The 20,455-nt window shown below is 46.5% G+C and overlaps 1 protein-coding gene across 1 annotated transcript; it reads right to left on the reverse strand.

The window, feature by feature from the left end:
* Window positions 1-3,455: 3,455 nt before the first annotated feature.
* Window positions 3,456-8,081, reverse strand: LOC101543176 (proteoglycan 3-like). The gene is made up of 6 exons (XM_055142824.1): window positions 8,043-8,081; window positions 7,570-7,721; window positions 6,673-6,983; window positions 5,464-5,595; window positions 4,387-4,498; window positions 3,456-3,670 (listed from the first exon to the last, which is right to left on the reverse strand). Exons 2-6 carry the CDS (start codon window positions 7,625-7,627, stop codon window positions 3,612-3,614), a joined length of 672 nt encoding a protein of 223 aa, XP_054998799.1. The 5' UTR covers window positions 7,628-7,721; window positions 8,043-8,081; the 3' UTR covers window positions 3,456-3,611.
* Window positions 8,082-20,455: the final 12,374 nt, after the last annotated feature.

The following is a 20,455-nucleotide window of genomic DNA, read 5'->3' on the forward strand; positions in this document are numbered from 1 at the left end:
GAACCCAATTCCTGCCTCATACCCACAGCTTCTTTCTTTCTCCCCGAACTCTCTTTTTATTTATTTTTTACATTTAATTTAAATTAATTTTATATGGTTTTTCACAATAATTTATTACATCCAATATTCCAACAGCAATCCCACCACCATTATTTTGGATTTTCCCAACCTCCACCCAAGCTTTCCCCAGTAGCAGGCCCTAAATAATTTTTTTGTATTGCTTGTTATGAATAATTCTCTAAAAATGATCCAAAAAGGTGTCCTAAGAAGGAAGTATGTGAAGATTGTTGTATTTCTCCCTGGTGCCATTGAGCCCTTGTATAAGAGATTGCTAACATGTTGTTACAGGTTGAGCCTGGCGTGCTAATTTTATTTTAGTTGAGATTGACTGCTTTCCACCTTACATTCTATCCAATGTGTGTTACTTCTGGAACATCAGCGGTATAAAGGATGAGATGTTGAGTGGCTGCAAATGCAGCCATTTGCTCTAGGAATTCTAAAATTTTAAATAGATAGAGCTGGAGTTACAATTTTAACTAGTTGGTGACTTTGGGTTCTGAGGCATGAGGCATCTCTACAGCTTGTTGATCTCTTCTGAGATTTATTTGTGAGTCTCTGGATCACGGCCGGTTAATGAGTTCATATGGTGTTAGAGGAGTTCGTGGGCATGACTGCCAGACTCCCAAAAGAACAGGGGGATGGCGGGAGGTCGCCCATCCCTGACTTGTGAGAGCCCAGAAATTTCAGTCACAAAACCTTCATTCCTGAGTTTTTCAGCAGACTGTCTCATAGATGTGGCTTGTCCAAGCCTAAAGATATTGGCCGTGAGCATGACGGCGATTGGGTTCTGGAAGTTTTCAGTTCCCAGAGTTCTGTTAGGGCAGGTGGTGGGACTCACTCACCCACCTTTGGGGTGCCCTGGATATGAGGTCCATCCTGGTATACAGGGTATGGAGGCATATCTGCAGCTTGTTGATCTCTTCTGAGATTTGTTTGTGAGTCCTCTCCATACTTTATTTAAACACCGTGGTTTACAAAGTTGTTCATGGCTATTCATTACAGGCATTAGTATTCCAACACCAATCCCACCACCACTGTCCCCTTCCCCCCACCATTGTCTGCATTTTCCCAACCACCCCTCAATCCTGCCCCCATTAGCAAGCCCACAATAATTTATTTCATATTGTTTGTTACCAATACATGGTTAAAGAATGATCCAAAAGTATTTTCTTAGAAGAAAATTAGTAAAAACTGTTGCATCTCATAGAAACATTAAGTCTTTGTCTGAGGGATACTAAGATGTTCCAAGTTAAGAATTCCATGTTAATATTTTTGTGAATAGAGATTGGTTGGACTTCACATTACATCCCATACAATCTGGTGTGCTACCACTGGATTGTTGGTGTGGTAAAGTTTGTAGATGTTGTGCAGCCATCAATGTGGCCTTGCATGGGAATGTAACATAGAAGCCAAGCTTGATTCACAAAAGCTTCAACACAGAAGGCTTAACTAGCAACGACCGCTTTGTAAACCCGCAGACAAGGACTTAATGTTTCCATGATGAGAAACAACAATTTTCACAATTTTTCTCTTACTGAAGTATATTTTGATCATTCTATTAGCCAATTAGTGGAACCTAGCAAGATAAAATAAATTGGTTTGGGCCTGCTGTGGGGCAGGCTTGAAGGGTGGTTGGAAGAAGAGACAACGGTGGAGGGGTAGTGACAGTAGTGGTGGTATTGGGGTCGGAATATTGAAGGCCTTTAATAAGTCATCACAAACAATTTGGTAAAAAACAGTGTTTTTCAAAAGTAGGAAAATATAGGAAGGGGAAGTCTGGGACTTGATACCAGAGTTTTCTGATTTCTGAGTCTGGGCTCTTGTTTAACTGAGTTACATATAGTAAAATCAGAGCCTGTGTAAGAACTTTATTTTGTGTATGCATCAGGCTACACCAGTATTGGCTGCAGTAACAAGTAAATTAAAACCTCCAAAAAAAATAACCTCCAGATTTAACACACCTGATCCCTCTGGCCGAGCCTTTGGAGACAACAGACTCCCACATCACTGATATTTTGGGTGTGACAAGACCCACTTGGAGGCCAGAGCTGCCAGGGGTCCAACCACTGGCAGCCAGCATGGCTCAGGGTCAGCTGCCGGCAGGGATCCTGGGAAATACTGTTCTCCTGGGGAGGAGGAAATGCATCTCTCCTTATGGTTTTCCCCCAACACCATCCCCAGCCCTTCCACTCCCCCCACACCCACTGTTACAAATATTCCTCCCTTTCTACTCACAGATCTAGTCTTCAATAATTCACCAGTCTCCCAGAGACTGCTCCTTTCCTGTGAATTTTTGCCATAGAATCAAGGGCTAGTTGAGAGTAAAAGTTCCAAAAGAGGCAGATGAGTAAATATATAATGGTTGAAGTGGAAAACCAAGAAACTATGGTAAAAATAAACCAGGATGATAGTGCAGGAGGGCAGGCCCTTGCCTGGCTTGCGGTTCCCTTTGCCTCGACTCTGAGTTGAATCCCCAGAACTACATATGAGTGACATCCATGGTCATTCCTGAGCACTGTTCCAGTGATGGCCCCCAAGTACCACCACTCTCTTGAGAGCGAGGGTGGGTGTGGAGCAGAGGGATGGGAGGGTCAGGAGAAATGGTCCTTCTCCTGGGAATGGTTTGGGGAACACATCTTAGAAGTGGTGTCCATTGAACTCAGACACGAGACACCCTTCTCCTTCCATGTGGTTGACCAAGAAGGCTCTCATGGCCCATCACAGTTATTTTTAACTATTACTTATGATGTCTTGAGGGGTGGTGCTGTGTCACAGCTGACAGTGCTTAGGGTTTACTCGTGACTCTATACTCAAGGTCACTGCAGGCTTCGCCTGGAGACCATATGCAGTTCCGAGGATTGAAGTAGCTTGGCATCCCTGCTGGCTGTCCAGTTCCCCCCACAGAATTCTTTTGGGGGACTTAAAGACACCTTTAGCAGTGTCCAAAGTATATTTCAGGCTCTGCACTCAGGGATCATTCCTGGCAGGACTTGGGGCGACATGGTGTAACTGATGGGATTCAAACCCAGTTTGGCCCTGTACTGGGCAAGCACTTACCTGCTATAGTATTTTCCTGGCTTCGTCAGTAGAATTCTTGATTCGTCTGCCCACCTGCCACATACAATCATGAAAAATCACTCCCCACCATGTATACATAACTCTGAATGCAAACAAAGTAGAAGGGCCATTTCCTCTCGCCTGACTGTGCAATCTTTGAAGCTCCCTTTGGGGAGACCAAAACAGTCTCTTTGGTCATGTCCTGCATGCTGATGGCGCTAAAGCTAAATGCCTCGGACACCCTCCCCAGCCTCCGTCACATGGTGGGAGCAAGTGCATCTAGCGTTTTCCAGCGAATGGAGTTTCAAAATGAGCAATTGAACAAACAAGTCAGGAACTACTGAGAGAGCCTTTATTAGATTGACAGAGAAGCTGAGGGATGGAGCCAAGTGCCCCAGGACAGTGAGAGGGAGGAAGCTCCAGAGTAGGGAGGTGGCAGCAGAACTGGAACTGCTGGAACTGGAACTGCTGGCATCGGAACCGGAACCGCTGGCTTAGGCAGCGCAGATGAAGGACAGCAATGTTGTGCATGGAGCTCGCCTCCAAACGCCCCCTGGCAACAGAGCACACAGAGACATCAGCTGGCTCACAGCCTCTTTAGTGGACTTCCCACCTTCACTCCTCACCCCCCAGCTAATGCAGCAGATCACGGAGCTCTTCCTGGGAGGAGGTCTATCTGCAGACACAAAATTTCATCCTCACGATGACCCCAGACTTGGCACTATCTTCCCATTGCACCCACAGGGTCACTGAGACAGGGTGGGGTAAGCACTTGACTGTATCTCAGATTGGCAAGAGCCGGGATGTGGAAACCTGACTCCACCCATATGGACTCAGCCACCTTCGAAGCTCCTCATCTCTGGCACCCACACCTCTCCACAATGGCCAGGAACCTGCCAGCCAGGCCCTGTCCCCACTTCTTGCCTTCAACCCTGACCCACACCTGCATTTCTGTCAGCTGTTCTGCCTGTCACATCATTCCTTCACTCTTGTCCCCTTGGCTCAGAGGAAAGAGAGGACCCATCCCACTCCCCAGGCCCAGGGCTGAGCTCTGCTGGGAGAAGGGAGAAGGCCACTTGGCGTCTGGCCCCTGCCCCTCAAGCTGCTTGGCTGTCTGCCACGGGAAGCCCAGTGTCAGCCCTCACAGCCATCTGCTGGGTCTCCAATGCTGGCAGGACCTGGGTTAGGGCGTGTGATCAGGCCGCTCGGAGGGATAATGGGTCAGATCATCCCCCCATCACGACACTCTCACCTTGCATCCATCCCTACCTCGAGTGCACAGGGTCACACAGCTTCCTACTCCATTCCTTGGCTGTCCTGCGGCCCAGCGTGAAAAATTCCAAAGGCTCCCATCGGTCCATCTAAGTCGTGTGCACCGGTGCTAAAGAAAAAATAGTCTGGGTCAGAGGATAAACCAATCCAAGGTAACTTCCTCTGGTGGTTCCTTAGGATTCTTGGTCGGAACAAAGTGTCCCTTATGGACACTCAGTCTATGAATAAGCTCATCTGAGGACTCATTTGATCCGGAGCATCTACCAGAAGACCCATCAGCCCCAAGGCTGTGTGACTAATGCCGGGGGACCCCACGGCCTTCGCAGGGTTCACTACACACTGAAGTTTCCCATGGTCTTATTAAAATACAAGGTCTGGGGCTGGAGTGATAGCACAGCGGGTAGGGTGTTTGCCTTGCACGTGGCCGACCCGGGTTCGATTCCCAGCATCCCATATGGTCCCCTGAGCACCGCCAGGAGAAATTCCTGAGTGCAGAGCCAGGAGTAACAGCTGTGCATCGCCAGGTGTGACCCAAAAAGCAAATAAATAAGTAAATAAATAAATAAATAAATAAAATACAAGGTCTGTCTAGGAAGTTTTGGGAGTAGGGTTCTGCCAGGGTTGGACATTCCTAACCAGCCCCCTGCAAACGCTGGTACTGCTGACCCATGAGCACATTGAGTAGCAAACATCTGGGCTCTTACTCATCTGCCATCACAAACTCGGAGAGAAGGACCCTGAGGGAAACAGAAGCTCCCAGGAAGTTGGTCAGTCTGTGGTGCGTGTGTAAATGTGTAGCCACCAGCTGTGTGGGCCAAGTGAGAAGGCCGAGGGAAGAGAAGCTGGACCGCCACCATCGTCCGCTTATTGTGCCTGTCCTTGGCAGATTTCAAGTGACGATCATGAAGTCACTTGATGGGGCTTTGGGAAGAGAGGGGTGCCCAGAGTGGGATTCTCCTGAGCCAGCGCACCCCTGCCTGCTGTTCTCATCATCTCAGTTGCCAGGGTGCAGTGGGGCACCCTGTAGGCTGTCAGAAAGAACTTCCTGTCCCTGAGAGGTGGGTGCTCACTTACCCACTGATAGATTGTCGCTCCTATCCAGACCTGGCCTTGGTTAATCCCGCTGGCCAAACCCCTGAGGCGGTTATTGGTATTGCTATCGTGGATGGAAACAAGGTTTCCCCTGTAGCACCTCCTGCACGTGTTCTGCAGAGAGAAGAGGACAGGGGTTGAGGGGGTTCACCCTGGGTTCTCCCAGGTCCTGTGTCTCTAGGAAACGTTCCAGCGTCCTGCTGTCAGAAGCCAGGGACCACCTTGTTTTCCTTCAGTCCCATTTCTTGCTCCTATATTTATTTTTGGAGTTTGTGCCGTGCCCACCTGCGCTCAGAACTTTCTTCTATTGGTGAACTCAGGACTTGCCCCGGGTGGTGCTCGCGATGTTGCCCATGGAACACAGGTCAGCTGCATGTAATGCAAGAGCACACCTCACTATATTATTACTCCAGCTCAGATTTCTCGCTCCTTTGTCTGTCTTCCGGTACACCTTTTCCTGTTCTGTCTAGGGGCCACTGACAGCTATGCTCAACTTCTTCCTGGCTTTGCACTTGGGGATTTCACATGCCAGGTTCATATATGGCACCAGATATTAAACTACAATCAGGCAGGCGCCCTACCCACTGTACTACCTCCAGCCCATGTCGTCAGGAGCATCGTGCAGGGAGTAATATTCATGGCCAGAATAATTACAGTCACCATTTGTGGAGAGTTCTGCCATGGCCCAGGGACTGTTTCTGACACTTTCAGGTCTCAGTTCATCCTCTCCCCAAGTCTAGCAACTTGTGGCCATATTCCTTCATGCTGGTTACAGCTGGAGCTACCTCTCCTCTCTTTATAAATGCAGACACAATGTGTAGTCTCCTGCAAGAATACTGTCCAGGAAAGGCCAAGCCAGTGTTTCACACATTGACATCTGACCCAGAGGCCTTTTGTCTGATTCTTGGGTCTCGATGCGCACTTTGCACAGCACCAACATCACCGTCACCCAGAAATGTGTTATAAATGCAAACTCCTGGCTGTTGAGCCAGAGATCTGTGTTTTACTAAAAACCTCATGAAGACACAGAGTCCCCCACACTAGATTTGAAGAACTAGTAGTCTTGAGGAAAGGAAAACAGATGCTTGAATCTTCTCTCCTACTCTGCACACACGCACACACACACACACACACACACACACACACATACACACTACCCTGGAACTTCCCAGAAGTTTTCCTGCCACTTACACTAGCAGCTGCGAATGTGCTGGGTAACCTCACCAACACATGGCGACAAGTATTGTGCCCAGAAGTGCCCTGCAATTCAACTGTGTCCTCTTCCTTGGGGCACTCAAAGTCCCCTGAGGCAGCAGGGTCTGAGTCCAGGTCGTCCTTATCCTCCAAAGTCTCTTGACAGTCAGAAGCTTCGGCCTCCTCTTCCCCTGATGGAATCTCCTCCCTATGCAGTGCCAGCTCTCCCTTCTGCTCCCGGGAGCAGTCTGAGTTCTGGCTGATGTCAACTTGGGTGTCCAGACTCTCCGGAGGAAGGGCATTGTCCCCTAAAGAAGAGGTAACCTGCCATCAGTGTGGAGTCTCCTTCTAGGACCATGGACAGTATCCACACACGCAAAGACATACACAAACAAACACTTACAGAGACATACTCTCAGACAGACACACGGACAGAGATAGACACACAGAGAGATATACACACAGAAACACATACAGACATACAGATATACACACAGAGAGACAGACACACATACACACAGACACACAACTAGCACACACAAACACACATCTTCCAAGGGCCTCCACTTGGAGGCAAGACTGGGAGGGTCAAACTCAGTTTGGGCAAAGTCAGATCTCTTGGCCCACGTGCCCAGACCGGTTCGAGCCTCATCCCACAGGTCAGCATTGTGGGGGTGTGAAGAGCAACTGTGAGAAAGACTCTGTCTTCCCAGGTGCCTGGGTTTTTCCCTGTGAAGGCTGCTAGAGAGATATTGGTCACAGCTCTGAGTCTCGCGGAAACCTAGTGCAAGAAGCACTGGCTGAGGGCACCAAAGAAGATAAAGCTGCGGCCCTGGCCCAGGAGAACAGGAACAGGGGAGAGAGCAATGGCTGGGAAGGCCGGGCAGGACTCACCCAGGTGGCGGGCAGAGACAGCTCCCAGCAGGAGGGGCAGTAGCAGGAGCAGCTTCATCTCGCCAGTCGGGGACAGTATCACACACCTTGTGGGTGTCGAGTGCCTCTGCACAGTCCCTTGGCACGGAGCACAGATGCGGTGTCTGAGCTGGCTGGTTAAAGGCAAAGCTAAAGAGTGTCACTGCCTTCCTAAAGACACACCTTGAGCTGTAGCACCTGGGACAGGTCCCAGAGATGTCAGTGCCAGAACCTAAGTCTCTTTCTCCTGAGAGCACCAACAGTGCTCCTGAAACAACATTTATCCCACCCCAGCCCCGGCTAGATTCTGGCTCCATAACATGGGGCCCCACTGCCTCCCTCCAGGACAGAGGGGGAAGGAGCCTCACCAGCGCTGAGAACAAGCCTCCGAGCTTTTGACCGCATGGGCTCCTGCTTCCTCCCAGTTCTGGGCATCAAGGGTTGGGGTTACTCACCTAACGATCTGAGATGTCCACTCTCAGCACGGCTGGCTGCTGAGCCCCCGGGGGGAGACCCTTATATTGTGCTTTTAGGGAAGTGGGAAGAGGCTGTTATGATTGCTCCAGGTCGGGGGGCACAGAGGAGAGTTACTGATAAGAAATTTGCTTAATTGTGGGTTGCGGGTGATGGAAATTAAACTGGGGACTCTGGTGCTGAGAAATGTACACTGGTGGTGGGATGGTATTGAAATGCTGTTTGACTGAAATCTAAGGAGCTCTCTTTCACTGTTGGTGGGAATGCCAACGGGTCCAGCCTCTTTGGAAAACAATAAGTACAGTCCTTCAAAAACTAAAAATTGAGCTTCCATATGACCCCGCAGTACCACTTCTGGGAAAAATCCTGAGGCTTCAAAAAAGCACTATAGAAATAACTGTGTATAAATAATCGGTACTTATATGTACATTGCAGCACTGTTCACAATAGCCAAAAGCTGGATACAACCCAAGTGCCTGAGAACAGATGATTGGCTAAAAAACTTTGGTACATCTACACAATGGAATACTATGCAGCTGTTAGAAGAGATGAAATCATGAAATTGCTTATAAGTGGATAGACATGGAGAGCATCATGCTATGTGAAATGAGTCAGAAAGAGAGGGACAGATATAGAAGAACTGCACTCACTTGTGGAGTATAAAATAACATAACACAAGACTGACACCCAAGGACAGTAGACAGAAGGGTCAAGAAGATTGCTCCATAGTTGGAAGCCTACCTCATGAGCAGCCAGGGAGAGGACAACTAGAATAGAGAAGGGATCACTAAGAAAATGATGGTTGGAGGAATCGGTCGGGATGGGAGATGTGTGCCAAAACTAGATAAAGAACCAAGCATGATAACCTCTCAGTATCTGCACTGCAAGCCATAATTCCCAAAAGTAGAGAGTGAGTATGGGTAATATTGTCTGCCGTGGAGGCAATGGGAGGGTGGGAAGGTGGGGGTATACTGGGGATATTGGTGGTGGGGAATGTGCACTGGTGGAGGGATGGGCATTTGATCATTGTGTGATTGTAACTCAGATGTGAGAACTTGTAACTATATCTCACGGTGAATAAATAAAATTATAAAAAGAGAAATACTATTTGACTGAAATTTTCATCATGAACAGCTTTGTAAGGCTCTAACTAAGAGTGATTCAATAAAAAATATTTAAAAAAAGAAATCTGCTTAATTGTCATACTTCTGCTTTGGTATCAGGAGATGCCTACAGAAAACTACCTCCTGGGACCTACTGCCATTTGTGGGTGTCTTGCACCTGAGGTGTCCCATTTGAATAACGTCCATTCACCCCAGGAGTGACTCTGGCTGATGTCTCAGCAAAGAGCAGGATAATGGAGGAAAGGTGGGAGGGCGGGCAAAGGGAACCTCAGGCCTCCTGACGTCCTCTGTAAACCAGTTACTTCCTATGCACTCAGCCCACCACATCCCTGGAAGCTCACACCATCATCAGCTCTCACAGATGGGACCGTGTGAATCCAGAGGGACAGTGACCAGCCAATATTGCACAGGAAGGGGGCTGGGGCAATAGTAGAGCAGGTAGGGTGTTTGCCTTGCAAAGTTTGATTTCCAGCATCCGAAATGGTCCCCTGACACCGCCAGGAGTAATTCCTGAGTGCAAAACCAGGAGTAATCCGTGTGCATTGCCAGGTGTGACTTGAAAGATCAGGGAACTAAATTTCCAAGGCTTCTCAGCTACTAAGCCTCTCTTTGACCTTCTCTCTTCCCTCATCCTTCTCTCCCCGACTGTATCCCCTTTATCTCCCTCCCTCTTTCTCTCTTATACTTATCTTTTTTTTCATGTTCTGAAGTTTTATTTTAAAGTGAAATTCTATGTAGCATTGGTCTTTTCTGAAAGCAAGAAATGCAGCGTCCGGGGTGTGTCTAAGGACCATTTTTACGTATTTTGTTTTAGCTCATTATCTATTTAAAATGTGTACAAGTATACATACTGATGCAGCTTTCTTAAAAGGTATGCTAATACATAGGATGACCCACAGAGCCTGAATTATATGAAGAAATGTCTCTTATACTTATCTTGATGTGTAAAATCCTTTGTTCTTCCTTTTCAACCAAGGTTCTCAACCTTGCACCATTACACTGTAAAACTAAATAATTCCTGGCATATGGGGCATGGTGCAGAGTTTAGTAGAACCCTTGGTCTCTCCCTGCTTTAGTTGTCAATAGCTCCTCCCTTAGTCATGATGATCAAAAATGTCTAGACATGTCTCAGAGCAGAACTGGACCAGTTGCTGATCTTTGATCTAGAGCCAACCTCCAGTCTACCTTCTGGTCATGTGGCGACAGTTGGAATGGGCAGCATCCTCTAGAAGCATTCAGACACTCTAGGGGATGCTCTCCTCACGCCATTTCTGTCTCCATCTCTCATAAGTCTAGGACTAAGAAGAACAGGAGTGAGGCGCTTATTTTGCCATTGAGGTCAGAGTTAAAGGGCTAAGAATTCAGTGCATCCTCCACAAAGAAGATGGAGTGGAGCTTGATCTCTGCAGCAGAATACTCTCATTGTGTGTGTGAGGCCCTGGCACCATCAAAAATAATAAAAAAAATTCAAAAATATCAAAACTTGGGGCCGGAGCGATAGCACAGCAGGTAGGGCGTTTGCCTTGCACGCGGCCGACCCGGGTTCGATCCCCGGCATCCCATATGGTCCCCCAAGCACCGCCAGGAGTAATTCCTGAGTGCAGAGCCAGGAGTAACCCCTGAGCATCGCTGGGTGTGACCCAAAAAGCAAAAAAAAAAAAATATCAAAACTTGATTCCATGGGGCTGCTGAGATAGTCCGGCAAGTAGGGCATTTGTTTTGGATGTGCTGTGCTGGACCCGGGTTCAATTCTCAGCATCCTATATGGTCACCCTGGGCACCACCAGAGTAATTTCTAAGTGCAGAGCCAGGAGTAACCTCTGAGAATTGCTGGATGTGGCCCCCAAACAAAAACAAAAGCATCAAATGTTGAATCCACCAAGTAGCAGCCGTAGTCAATGACCTTCAGAGAGGCGAGCCCTGTCTTAGGTGCCATGTCCCAGAGCCAGTGGGTTCTTCCCAGAGGACACCTCGGAGGCATCCTTGCTGGACCATGGATATTAGCTCCTCCGATTTCAGCTCTTATGGCAGCAGGGACAAGTAGAGTCTGGAAAGACTTGAACTCCACCCCCTCTCTCTACCCCCCCAGGATACCCTCAAATGAAGAAGTGCCTAAGAAGTTGCTTGTGGGTTGATAGAGCAACAGACTGAGTGTTATCTCCATCAAGCCCAACTGTCGATCTGTTTATCTACCTGATTAGGGGTACAATGTGCCAGTGCCAGTGCTCCTAACTGCCCTCAGTTCAAGCTTGAGTTGCAGAGTAGAGGAGGGGGTGGAGGGCTAGACCCTCCTCATTATTGCCACCATCCTGGGGGCCATCAGGGTCATCAGTCATACCCAGAAGTGGGGATGACCCATCAGACAGACCCTCGGGAGCCAGCCCCAGGATGATTGATCCCTTAGGAGCCTTGTTTTATTTGAGCATCCCTGTTCAACAGAGAAGAAAAGAGCATGTCAGAGGACTTTAGCCAGCAAGTCTGGAAATGGCTCCCCAGGTCTCATGCTGCTCCTCTCTCACAGACCTGCCTTGACTAAAGGCAGCTCCTCTCCATTGTGGGGGTCCTGTTTTCTTTGCATTCAAACCCTGGGTAAACATATTCCTCGAACTTCAAAGAATTTCTCCATGACCACAGTGCAAATGACACTTTTGAAGCTCCTCCGGGGAACCAAACCCAAGTGCTTCATTAGAATTTTACCATCACATCCTACTACTTACTAGATCTTTCTGAAAATTACACGTTATCTTCTCTAGACTACTCATCTAGTCCAAAATCCAGTAAAGGTAAAATCGACAGGTCCCTTCACTGCCCTAAGTTTCCTGCCCCCAATAAGGCAAGCTTTCAGCTAAGGAGCAATCCTTCTGGCTTTGTGACTATTGTCTTTGCATATTCTTTTCCTACTATGTTTCTTTATATGCCTCAAATGATTGCAATCATTCTACGTCTATCCTCTCTATCTGGGTCTCTTCAGAGCCTGGACAGTGAATGTTTTTCGATGAGGGCAGCTGTGCCCCCGAAGGACCCTGTCCCCAGTCCTTCTTCATCCTTCAGACTTGCAGGTGGGACTCCTGCTGGAGCCTCTGTCCCTCCTGGTCCTGAAAATGTGTAGACTCGAGTCACTCAGCATCACAACCTCCCAGCAGCTCATTCAGTCTGCCAGGCTCTAGGTGCAGAGTCAAGGTTGAGCAGCAGGGCTCATGGTAGCCACTGCACCTCTGTTACTTTCGTGGCATCTCAGCATAGTAGCAAACCCAGACCGGGCGGCTCTGGGCTATTGTGATAGTCATGAGGTCAAAAAGAAATCTGCAATACACAGAAACTCAGCTGTAACCCAGTTCATGCCTCACACCCACAACTTCTTTCTTCCTTCACTACTCCTTCTCTTTATTTATTTTTTAATTTAATTTAATTTTTATAAGGTTGTTCACAATGATTTGTTTCGTTCAATATTCCAACACCAATCCCACCACCATTATTTTGAATTTTCTCAACCACCACCCAAGCCTGCCCAAATAGCTTCCCCTAAATAATTTATTTTATATTGCTTGTTATGAATAATTATCTAAAAATGATCCAAAAAGCTGTCTTAAGAATGTGTGTGAGGGGCTGGAGCGATAGTACAGCGGGGAGGGCATTTGCCTTACACGCGGCCGACCCGGGTTCGATTCCCAGCATCCCATATGGTCCCCCGAGCAGCGCCAGGAGTGATTCCTGAGTGCAGAGCCAGGAATCAGCCCTGAGCATCACCGGGTGTGACCCAAAAAGCAAAAAAAAAAAAAAGAATGTGTGTGAATTCCTATTCAATATAGTATTGGAAGTCCTGGCTATAGCAATTAGACAAGAAAAAGATATCAAGGATATACAGATAGGAAAGGAAGAGGTCAAGTTACCACTATTTACAGACGATATGATACTATACTGGAAAACCCTAAAGACTCTACAGAAAAGCTCCTAGAAACAATAGGTCGATATAGTTAAGTGGCCGGCTACAAAATCAACACCCATAAGTCCATGGCTTTCTTCTATACAAATAATGAAAGAGAAGAAAGACATTAAGAAAACAATCCCGTTCACAATAGTACCTTAAAAAATAAAGTACCTTGGAATCAGCTTAACCAGAGGTGGAGGTCCATTGCTGAATGACCATGATCCCGGAGGCCACCTGTCTACTTTTGGCACCAGCAGCTTCTTGCAGAAATGTCTCTAGACTGTGAACTAAGCCACGGCCCCATTGCCACCCCAGGAGGGGAAAGGTTTTTCTCTCTCAGCCTGTCCTTTCCAGAGGTGGGGGGAGCGTGGCAACCGCCATCTTATAAGAACCACTAAAGAGAGGTATGAGTTTGCAATGATGCAATTTCTGGCAGAAATTTCCCTGGACTTAGTTACTAAAATACTAAAGTACAGAAATCCCAAACCTCATATATCTTCATTCTCAGCAATGGAAAACAAATTATCAAATGCTTTCTTTTCAGCAGGTCTGATTTTTGGGGGGAAATCTCCAAACAATAATAGTGAGTTTTTTGTTGAAATATTGAATGTAATCAAAGTAAAGAGAAAGTAAAGTGAAAATTATCAGCTACACAGGAGCTGGAGCGATAGCACAGCGGGTAGGGTGTTTGCCTTGCACGCGGCTGACCCGGGTTCGAATCCCAGCATCCCATATGGTCCCCTGAGCACCGCCAGGAGTAATTCCTGAGTGAAGAGCCAGGAGTAACCCCTGTGCATCGCCGGGTGTAACCCAAAACAACAAAAAAAGAGAAAATTATCAGCTACACAGGTGAGGGGGGGTGGGATGGGAGGTATAACGGGGTTCTTGGTGGTGGACCATGTGCACTGGTGAAGGGATGGGTGTTCAATCATTGTATAACTGAGACTTAAGCTTGAAAGCTTTGTAACTTTACACATGGTGATTCAATAAAAAAAAAAGAGGTGACGGACCTATACAAGGAAAATTACAAAACACTGCTTCAAGAAATAAAAGAGGACACTAGTAAATGGAGACACATCTCCTGCTCATGGATAGGGAGAATTAACATTATCAAAATGGCAATACTGCCCAAAGCACTATACAAATTTAACATGGTCATTATCAGGATACCCATGACATTTTTTCAAAGAGAAATACACTCCTGAAATTTATATGGAACAATAAACCCCCACGAAGAACTAAAGCAATCCTTGGGAAAAAGAAGATGGGTTGCGTCACCTTCCCTAACTTCAAACTCTATTACAAAGCAGTAATAATTAAAACAACATGGTATTGGGATAAAAACAGACCTGCAGACCAATAGAACAGAGTTGAATAATCTATCATAGATCCCCATAGATAGCCAAACATATGGCCACTTAATCTTTGGCAACGGAGCAAGAAATGTGAAGTAGAACAAGGAAAGCCTCTTCAACAAGTGGTGCTGGGAAAACTGGATAGCTACCTGAAAAAAAAAATGAACTCTGACCTCTGTCTAATTCCAGGTACAAACGTCAGATCAAAGTGAATTAAAGACCTCAATATCAGACATGAATCTATAAGGTACATAGAAGAAAATGTAGGCAGAACTTTCTATGACATTGAAGCTAAAAGCATCTTTAAGGATGAAACAGCACTGACCATGCAAGTGGAAGCAAACATAAACAAATGGGACTACAACAAACTAAGAAGCTTCTGCACTTCAAAAGAAACAGTGACCAAAATACAGAAAGAGCCCACAGAATGGAAAAGAATATTTACCCAATATCCATCTGATAAGGGATTAATATCCAGGATATACAAGACACTAGTAGAATTGTATCACTTGTATCACTTGTCGTCCTGTTGATCTTCGATTTGCTCGAGCGGGTGCCAGTAACATCTCCATTTGTCCCTGTTGCATGCGAGTGTAGCCCAATGATATCTGCTTGCTCCAGGAACAGGAAGAGCCTTAAATCGTTCATTCAGGTATTTGATGAAGAAATCTGACCACCTAGTTGGTGGGCAGCCACGAGGTCTTCTGACATCCCATGGAATACACTCGGTAACAGCTCTAGTCCAGCGGTCATCTCTGAATTGCATTACATGACGAGCCCATATGATTTTTGATGCCTTGGCAAATGAGACAGCGTCCCTGATTCTTGACCATTGACGGAGGTCAGAACTCCAGATTCCTTCTCTCACTTGAGTGAGATGTGATACTCCTAGCATAGCTCTTTTGATTCCTCTTTGGGATACCCGAATAGCATTCTCATCCTGTTTGTGTAGGGCCCAGGTCTCTGAGGCATATGTTAGTGCAGGAAGAACGATGGAATCGAAACAATGTGCCCGGAGTCGGAGGTTCTTTGTCCTCTTAACCACTTCTTCGACACTCTTGAAGGCATTCCATGCTGCTCTCTTCCTCCTGCATATTCTGGCGCCAAGTCATTCCTCGTGTTGAGTTCTCAACCTAGGTACACATAGCTGCTGCATTCAGAGATGTTTGTCCTATTAAGAGCAAATGGAGCTTCATTTTTCATGAGCATCATCTTGTTGAGATTAAGCTGCAATCTCACCTTTCCACACTCATGGTCGAAGTCAGCCAGCAAACTTGGCTAATGTTTGGTGTTATGAGAACGATGTCATCAGCGAATCGGAGGTGGTGTAATTGCCGACCGTCTATCTTCACTCCCATTCCTTCCCATTCCAGTCATCGCATGATGTTCTCAAGGGTGCCACTGAAGAGTTTCAGTGAAATGGTATCACCCTGCTGAACCCCTCTCTTTACATCAATGATCACTTCCTTGTAGAATGGTGAGATCCTGGTGGTGAATCCACAATAGAGCTCGAAGAGGATTTTTTTTTATTTTTATTATATCACCATGTGGAAAGTTACAAAGTTTTCAGGTTTATGTCTCAGTTATACAATATTCAAACACCATCTCTTCACCAGTGCCCATATTCCACCACCCAAATCCCCAGTATACTCCCCGCCCCCCACCCCCAACTGTATAACTGATGAATTTCACTTCATTTTCTCTTTACCTTGATTACGTTCCATATTGCAAAACAAAACTCACTATTGTTGGAGTTTCCTCCCAAGAAAGACAGCCCTACTGAGGAAGCATTTGATAATTGGTTTTCCATCAAAAGATTGTATGTCTTCAGTTTTTAGAATGGATGTGTTCCAGTCCCGCAACCTGGAGCCCTGTTAGTTGCTGCTCATTGTCGCCAGGGCTCCATCTAGAGAAGGTGTACCGACTGTACCTCCTCTGTCTGGATCCCTGGTGTTGTTGGCCCGGATTCCGGTCCGGAGCATTTCTCCGGCCGCATTGCTCACCAGACTGCCTGGCCTTCTAAGAGGATTTTGATATACTGAGTTTGAATGCCCTGTTTGGCCAGGACTTCGATGACCGCTTCAGTCTCAACAAAATCAAAGGTCTTCTTTAAGTTGATGAATGTTAGACAGAGCGGCATCTTGAACTCTCGCAAAACTAAGTTTCAATGAGTTTGGTCACTGTATGGATATGGTCTATCATGCTGAATCCCCTTCGGAACCCGGCTTGCTCGCATGGTTGTCCTTCGTCTACTGTTCTGCCTATTCTATTCAGGATGACACGAGTGAACAACTTGTAGATGACAGAGAGCAGGCAGATTGGGCAATAGTTGCCGATGTTGTGGATGTCTCCCTTCTTGTACAACAGAACAGTCCTACTGGTTTTCCACTGAGACGGAACCTTGCATTCAGACAGGTAGCATGTAAAGAGCCAAGCCAGTGTATTGAAGAGTACTGGCGGCAGATTCTTCAGGTGTTCGGGTCTGACCTTGTTCGGACCGGAAGCTGTACGCATTTTTACCACCGAAATGGCATGTTGGATTTCAAAAGTGAGGACGTTGGGAACGACATATCCATCCTGCGGAATTTGGTATGTGGTCAGGTGGACATGGCTGTAAGTAGAATTGTATAAGAAAAAAACCCCAACCCCATCAAAAAATGGGGAGAAGAAATGAACAGAAATTTCCTCAAAAAAGAAATACAAATGGCCAAAAGGCACATGAAAAAATGCTCCACATCACTAGTCATCAGGGAGATGCAAATCAAAACAACAATGATATATCATCTCAGACCACAGAGACTGGCACACATTCAAAGGAACAAAAGCAACCAGTGCTGGTGTAGATGTGGGTTGAAAGGGGTGTTCTTTCTCTGTTGGTGAGAATATCGACTGGTCTAGCCTTTCTGAAAAACAATATGGACAGTCCTTCAAAAATTAGAAATTGAGCTTCCATATGACCCCACAATACCACTTCTGGGAATATATCCTGAGGATTCAAAAAAGCACAGTAGAAATGATATCTGTATCTATATATTTACTGCAGCATTATTCACAATAGCAAAAATCTGGAAACAACTCACTGTCACTGTCACTGTCATCCCATTGTTCATCAATTTGTTCGGGTGGGCACCAGTAACGTCTCCATTGTGAGACTTGTTGTTACTGTTTTTTGTTTTGTTTTGTTTGCTTTTTGGGTCACACCCACCGATGATCAGTGGTTACTCCTGGCTTTGCACTCAGGAATTACTCCTGGCGGTGCTTGGGGGACCATATGGGATGCTGGGGATCAAACCCGGGTTGGCCGTGTGCAAGGCGAACGCCCTACCCACTGTGCTATCACTCCAGCCGCCTTGTTGTTACTGTTTTGGGCATATCGAATACGCCACGGGGAACTTGCCAGGCTCTGCTGTGTGGGCCAGATACTCTCGGTAGCTTGCTGGGATCTCTGAGAGGGGTGGAGGAATTGAACCCAGGCTGCATGCAAAGCAAACGTCCTACCACTCTGCTATCGCTCCAGCCCATAAACAACTCGAGTGCCCTAAAACAGATGACTGGTTAAAGAAACTTTGGTACATCTACACAGTGGAATATTATGCAGCTGTTAGGAGAGATGAAGTCATGAAATTTGCTTATAAATGGATAGACATGCAGAATATCATGCTAAGTGAAATGAGTCATAAAGAGAGGGACAGACATAGAAGGACTGCACTCATTTGTGGAGTACAGAATAACATCACATGAGGCTGACACCCAAGGACAGTAGAGACAATGGCCAGGAGGATTGCCCCATAGCTGGAAGCCTGCTTCATGAGTGGAGGGGAGAAGGCAGATGGAATAGAGAAGGGATCACTAAGAAAATGATGGCTGGAGGAACCAGTTGGGATGGGAGATGCATGCTGAAAGTAGATAATGGACCAAACATGATGACCTCTCAATGTCTGTGTTGCAAGCCATAATGTCCAAAAGTAGAAAGATATTATGGGGAATATTGTCTGCCATGGAGGCAGGGGGAGGGTGGGAAAGGGGGGGGGTATACGCAGGATATTGGTGATGAGGAATGTGCACTGGTGGAGGGATGGGTGTTTGATCATTGTGAGATTGTAATCCAAACATGAAAGTTTATAACTATCTCACAGTGATTCAATAAAACAAACAAAAAAATTTAAAAAAAGAAAGTGTGTGAAGATTGTTGTATCTCACCGTGGTGCCATTGAGCCCTTATATAAGAGATTACTAACATGTTCTAACGGGTTGAGCCTTGTGTTCTAATTTTTGTTTAATTGCCTTCTACCTTATAACACTGTAATACTGTCATCCCATTGTTCATCCATTAGGTCAAGCGGGCACTAGTAACGTCTCCATTGTGAGACTTGTTACTGTTTTTGGCATATTGAATATGCCACGGGTAGCTTCCCAGTTCTCTGAGAGGGACGGAGGAATCAAACCTGGGTCGGCCACATGCAAGGCAAATGCCCTACACACTGTGCTATTGCAGCTATCCAATGTCTACTACTCCCGGTACATTAGTGGTGTAGATATGAGATGTCGTGTGACTGCAAATGCACCCATGCGCTTCAGGAATTCTAAATTATTTTTTTTGCTTTTTGGGTCATACCTGGCGATCCACAGGGGTCACTCCTGGCTCTGCACTCAGGAATTACTCCTGGCGGTGCTCAGGGGACCATATGGATGCTGGGAATCGAACCCAGGTCCGGCCGCATGCAAGGCAAATGCCTTACCCGCTGTGCTATTGCGCCAGCCCCTAAAATTTTTTAATAGATAGAGCTGGAGTTACATTTTTAACTGGTTGTTGACTTTGGGTTCTGAGGCATGAGGCATATCTACAGCTTGTTGATCTCTTTTGAGATTTATTTGCGAATCTCTGGATCACGGCCGGTTAATGAGTGTATATGGTGTTAGAGGAGTTCGTGGGCATTACTGCCAGACTCCCAGAACAGGGGGGATGGCGGGAGGTCGCCCATCCCTGACTGGGTGAGCCCAAAAATTTCAGTCACAAAACCTGCATACCTGAGTTTTTCAGCAGACCCACTCATGGATGAGTCTGGTCTGAGCCTGTGGAGATCGGCCGTGAGCATAGCGGCGATTGGGTTCTGGAGGTTTTTGGTTCCCAGAGTTCTGTTAGGGCGGGTGGTGGGACTCACTCACCCACCTCTGGGGTGCCCTGGATATGAGGGTCAGCCTGGCACAAGGTCTGGAGGCACATCTGCTGCGTGTTGATCTCTTCTGAGATTTATTTGTGAGTCCTGTCCACACTTTATTTAAACACAGTGGTTTACAAAGTTGTTCATGGTTATTCATTACAGGTATTAAGTATTTCAACACCAATCCCACCACCACTGTCTCCTTCCCCCCACCATTGTCTGCATTTCCCCAGCCACCCCTCAATCCTACCCCCATTAGCAAGCCACAATAATTTATTTTATATTGTTTGTTACCAATACATGGTTAAAGAATGATCCAAAAGTATTTCCTTAGAAGAAAATTAGTGAAAACTGTTGCATCTCATCATAGGAACATTAAGTCTTTGTCTGATGGATACTAAGATGTTCCAAGTTAAGCCTTCCATGTTAACATTTTTGTGAATAGAGATTGGTTGGCTTTTCACAGTACATCCCATGCAATCTGATGTGCTACCACTGGATTGTGGCTGTGGTAAAGATGGTTGGTGTGGAGATGTTGTGCAACAACAAATGTGGCCTTGGGTTTCAGAAAATCTAAATTTTTAAGTGGGCAGTCCAGCTGGAGTTAAATTTTTAAGTAGGCTGAGTCCGAGAAATTTTTGCAGCTAGTAGACCTCTTTTGAGATTTATTTATGAGACTTTGGATCAAGGCCAGTAGATAACCTTACATGGTGGTGGAGGTGGTTTGTGGGCATGGTTGCAAAAGTTTCCAGAGGTATGGGTATGTGGGGGATGTAACCCATCCTGACCCTGAGAGAGCCTGGAGACTTTAACCACAGAAACACA

The sequence above is a fragment of the Sorex araneus genome, chromosome 6 (genome assembly GCF_027595985.1).
Source record: "Sorex araneus isolate mSorAra2 chromosome 6, mSorAra2.pri, whole genome shotgun sequence".
Classification (NCBI taxonomy): Eukaryota; Metazoa; Chordata; class Mammalia; order Eulipotyphla; family Soricidae; genus Sorex; species Sorex araneus.

What these genes read in the sequence shown, in the direction of transcription:
- LOC101543176 (XM_055142824.1), bottom strand. Translation starts at nt 7,627, where the DNA reads ATGAAGCTGCTCCTGCTACTGCCCCTCCTGCTGGGAGCTGTCTCTGCC. An exon ending in TGTCTCTGCCCGCCACCTGG is followed by an intron (nt 6,984 to 7,569) that starts GTGAGTCCTGCC and finishes CCTCTTCTTTAG; the next exon opens with GGGACAATGCCCTTCCTCCG. An exon ending in TGTGACCCTGTGCACTCGAG is followed by an intron (nt 3,671 to 4,386) that starts GTAGGGATGGAT and finishes CTCTGTTGCCAG; the next exon opens with GGGGCGTTTGGAGGCGAGCT.